Source organism: Astatotilapia calliptera, chromosome 2 (assembly GCF_900246225.1).
Source record: "Astatotilapia calliptera chromosome 2, fAstCal1.2, whole genome shotgun sequence".
NCBI classification, from domain to species: domain Eukaryota; kingdom Metazoa; phylum Chordata; class Actinopteri; order Cichliformes; family Cichlidae; genus Astatotilapia; species Astatotilapia calliptera.
In genome coordinates this window covers 21,817,989-21,822,731 of record NC_039303.1, presented here as the reverse complement: position 1 = coordinate 21,822,731, position 4,743 = coordinate 21,817,989, and the positions used below count along the sequence as shown (strand labels likewise).

At 46.4% G+C, this 4,743-nt stretch overlaps 1 protein-coding gene across 1 annotated transcript; it reads right to left on the bottom strand.

The window, feature by feature from the left end:
* Positions 1–248: 248 nt before the first annotated feature.
* LOC113028278 (uncharacterized) lies at positions 249–3,655 on the bottom strand. Its single transcript, XM_026178431.1, has one exon. It carries the CDS (start codon positions 3,558–3,560, stop codon positions 249–251), a length of 3,312 nt encoding a protein of 1,103 aa, XP_026034216.1. The 5' UTR covers positions 3,561–3,655.
* Between the last annotated feature and the right edge of the window lie 1,088 nt (positions 3,656–4,743).

Here is a 4,743-nt window from a genome sequence, read left to right as displayed (position 1 = left end):
TCTCTAACAACATATCATACAAAATTAAACATGTAACAATAACTGAAACAGTATCAAAAATATTTCTCTACAGATTGGCTCTAACATTTCCAGCCCCCTAATTGGAGGGCGTGAAGACTGACAATTAGCGAACACTTACAAAAGAGCCAAATAACATTAACACTTCCTGTATCACACATGGTCATTCAAATTATCTTTCACAAAACCTGTAACCGATCAGAACATATACTGTATTTTCTCATTCCAAGTTACATGACATTCTCACAGATCAAGCATAGCTTGTCAATGGGTCTTTCTAAGGTGTTAGTCTTTGTCTTGATGATCACACGCCGCACCAGACCCTTAGCATCTGGAATGACACGAAGAACTCTCCCCAACATCCACGAGCTTCTTGGCGCTGACTCGTCGACCACCATTACAATGTCCCCCACAGTTACATTTCTTCTGACCTGAGTCCACTTTTGACGCTCTTGAAGCATAGGCAAATACTCGCGCACCCACCTCTTCCAAAACAAGTCAGCAAGATATTGCACTTGCTTCCAACGGCGGCGGGAGTATGAATCTTCCTTTCTGAAAAGTCCAGGAGGCAAACCCGGCTTTTTCTTCATTAGTAGCAAGTGGTTAGGCGTCAGTGGTTCCAGGTCTGTTGGATCATCTGTTACTGTAGTCAGCGGTCTGTCATTTAGTACTGACTCCACTTCACACATTAGTGTCAGTAAACCTTCATCATTGACCAACTGTTCCTTCAGTATAGACCTCAGGACCTTCCTCACGGTTCTAATCTGCCTTTCCCATATCCCTCCAAAGTGAGAACCAGCGGGTGGGTTAAATACCCACTGGATTCCCTTTTGCATGAGACAATCTAGAATCTTTGACTGATTCCACTCTTGAATGGCTTCGCGTAACTCCCGTTCAGCAGCAACTAGGTTGGTGCCATTATCTGAACGCATGACAGATACCTGACCTCTTCTACACACAAAGCGTCTGATGGCGTTCAGACATGAATCAGTGTCCAAAGTGTGCGCAATTTCAATGTGCACTGCTCTTGTTGTAAGGCAGGTAAACACCACACCATACCTTTTTACTGTGCTACGGCCATGCTTCACATTAAACGGTCCAAAGTAATCCACCCCAACATTAGAAAAGGGGGGTTCATCAGGTAGAAGCCTATCCTCTGGCAAATCTGCCATCTTCTGTTCCAGTGGTTTGCCTCTAGTTTTCCTGCAGATTACGCACCTTGACAGAAACTTCCTCACTTCTGAGTTAGCGGATGGAATCCAATACTTCTGTCGCAGCCGTGAAAGCATATACAGTCTTCCACAGTGCCCAATCTTCTCATGTATATCCTGCAAGATCAGTGTGGTGATATGTGAGCCCTTTGGGATAATGACTGGGTGCTTCACATGTTCTGGCATCCCAGCAGCTGCGAGGCGACCACCAACTCTCAAAACTCCGTCCTGCATCACGGGATCAAGTTTCCTCAAGTGACTAGTCTTTGTCACACACTTGCCTTTCTTTAACATGGTGATCTCTTCTTGGAATTGTTGACTTTGACAGAACTTGATGATCTCTGTCTCAGCTTGCACCAGATCTTTCAGGGTAAGTGTTGTCTGCATTGATTCGTTGTCTTGTTCTTTCTGTTTAACGTACGTCTCTTTCCTTTTTTCACATCGTCGTAGCAGTAAGTCTTTGAGTTTGATCATCCATGCCACAGCTCTCTTCACTCGATGCCAGCTGGAATAGTGATTGATCAGCTTGTTCAACGTGTGAACATTCTCAGCTGCATTTGTGAGATGTACCATGGTTGCATGCCTCACTTCGCTGTCATCTTTATCAATCCTTTCCTTGTCAGGTCTTTCTGGCCACTGTCTTTCTGGGGTTTTCAGGAAAGCTGGGCCGTGGAACCAGCTTAGATTCTTCATGAGCTTAGATGGTGCAAGCCCTCTGGATGCACAATCAGCTGGATTGATTGCTGTACCAACGTACCTCCACTGCTGGGGATTTGTTAGCTCTCTAATGACCGCAACGCGATTGGCCACGAATGTCTTGAAGCGAAGGTTTTCATTTTCAATATACTTCAACACAGTTGTGCTGTCAGTCCAGAATGTAGATTCAAGAAGATTCATCTGAAGCTCCGTTCTTAACATTTTGTCTGTCTTTGCAGCAACCATAGCTGCAGTCAACTCTATTCGTGGAATAGTGGTTTGCTTCAGGGGCGCCACACGGGATTTTCCCATCATTAACGTACAGTGAACCCGTCCGTCATTGCTGGTCATCCTCAAGTATGATGCTGTTCCATATCCACTTTCGCTCCCATCAGAAAAATGGTGGAGCTGTGCTGTTGCGACAGGACCGAAGTCCAATGGTCTCACACACCTGGGTACGGTTACCTCTGACAGCTGGCACAGCTCTTGTAACCACTTGTTCCACTTATGACTGAGCTGTTCTGGGATCTCATCATCCCAAGCAAGACCCTCCCTGCATAACTGCTGCAAGATCATTTTTGCAGGGAGAGTTCCTGGGGAAAGGAATCCCAGTGGGTCGTAGATGGAGCTGGTGACGGAAAGTATTCCACGTCTCGTCACAGGTCTTTCTTTGATGTTAATCCTGAACTTGAATGCGTCAGACTCAGGGCACCATAGAACTCCTAAAGCACGTTCCATAGGCAGCAGGTCATGGTTCAAGTTCAGGTCTCTGACATCTTTGGCTCTCTCATGCTCAGGGATGAATGAGAGCAAGGCACGACTGTTGCTTGTCCATTTCGTTAGGTGAAATCCTCCACCAGAACACAATTCAGTGAGGTCTGTGTATAACTCCATACCTTGAGTTTCCGTGGCAACAGACTTCAAGCAGTCGTCAACATAAAAATTTTCCAGAACTGTGCTTACAGCTTCAGGTGATGATTTGCTGCGGTTCTCCTCTGCTGTTCTTCGCAGTGCATAGTTGGCACAACTGGGAGAAGAAGTCGCACCGAAGATATGCACCATCATCCTGTACTCAGCAATGTCTCGATTGAGGTCCCCTGCTGGCCACCACAGAAAGCGCTGCAGGTCAGCATCGTCATCCGGGACACACACCTGATGGTACATTGCTTCAATATCTGCTGTAAAGGCTATAGACTCTTGCCTGAACCGTGTCAGCACTCCGTTCAATGAGTTTGTTAAATCTGGCCCTTGTAGAAGTTCACTATTCAGTGAAACTCCTTGGTAGCTGGCAGCGCAGTCAAAGACCACCCTCAGCTTCTTTTTTTGTGGATGGTATACCCCATGGTGGGGAATATACCACTGTTTTCCATCCTTGCGGTTTAACTGTGTAGTTGGAACCTCAACGGCATATCCCTTGCTCAACATGTCACTCATGAAGGCAGTGTATTCTTCATGGAGTGCAGGATTCCTCTTCAGCTTGCGCTGAAGGCTCAGTGCACGCTGTAACACTGCACTTCGATTGTTCGGCATCTGAACGCACGACTTCTTCGTAGGAAGACTTATGGAATAGTGTCCATCAGTGAGACGAGTAGAGCTTGACACAAACTCCATAAAGTGGTGGTCCTCTTGAGACATTCCTGCTTTATCATCACAGTGACGCTCTGGAAAGTCGTGGTTATACTGTCGTACAAGCAGTTGTTCCACGTTGTCAATGGCTATTCTGTTCACAATAGCACATGGTTGTACATCATTGGCTGCAGCATCCGTTTCTCTGAGTGGTCCATTCAGAATCCATCCAAGTGCTGTCTTTACGGCATATGGACCATTGTCCTCACTTGGGATCACCTTCCATGGCTCCAATATGGTGTATTCTTTAGTTCCAATGAGAAGCTCCACTTCAGCCTCAATATGAGGCAACCTCACTTCGCGTAGGTACGGCCACTTGTCAACCTCTTTCTGGAGTGGGATGTTCTCTCTGGAAACAGGAATACTTTTCTGTGTGAAGACCTTTGACAGTGCGATAAAGTTGTTGTCTGCCAGACTGCTGACTTCCAATTCTGTGAGCACATAACTCTCCTCTCGACTTTTGGAATTAATGGTCCTCAACGTTAGCTCGGTTCGTCTGCCTTGCACCTTCAGCTGCCTTGCCAAGGCTTTGGTGCAGAACGATGCAGAGCTACCTGGGTCAATGAAAGCGTAAACCTCCACAGCCTTGTCACTCTTGCAGGACTTCACCCTTACAGGTACAATGGCAAGCACGCAGCTGCCTCCAGCCCCAGTACAGGCACTTGTCTCCTTTTCTTCAGACAACCCTGCTGGGCCTTTAGCAGTGCTACCCATATTGACCTCATCGGGAGGCTTCTCTTCCTCATAACTTGAGAAGTGCAACAAACTTGGATGCTTGAGTGAACAAACCTCGCACACCATCTTCTTTTTGCAATCTCTGCTCATGTGACCCTTTAGCAGGCATCCAAAGCAAAGTCCGTTTTTCTTCAAGTAGTCCACTCTATCCTTATGAGTCTCCTCTCTAATCTTGTAACACTCTTGCAGTGTATGAAGTTTCCCACAGAACATGCAAGGTCTTGTGAAGGCGCAGTTGAGTGAAAGGTCACTCTGGTTCTTACTAACTCTGCTTCTTTTGTCCATTTCTGAACCTTGGTTAACCTTGATAGCAAAGCTGCTCCCATGTCTAATGTCTTTCTTCAACTTATTTCCTTGCTGTGGCTTTTTTATAACCTTGTCTGACACTGCTGTTTCAAGATCGCCAAAGAGTGGGTCGGACATGATCTTTGCTTGGCGTTCAACGAAGGCCACCAGC

What these genes read in the sequence shown, in the direction of transcription:
- LOC113028278 (XM_026178431.1), bottom strand. Translation starts at nt 3,560, where the DNA reads ATGTCTCAAGAGGACCACCACTTTATGGAGTTTGTGTCAAGCTCTACT.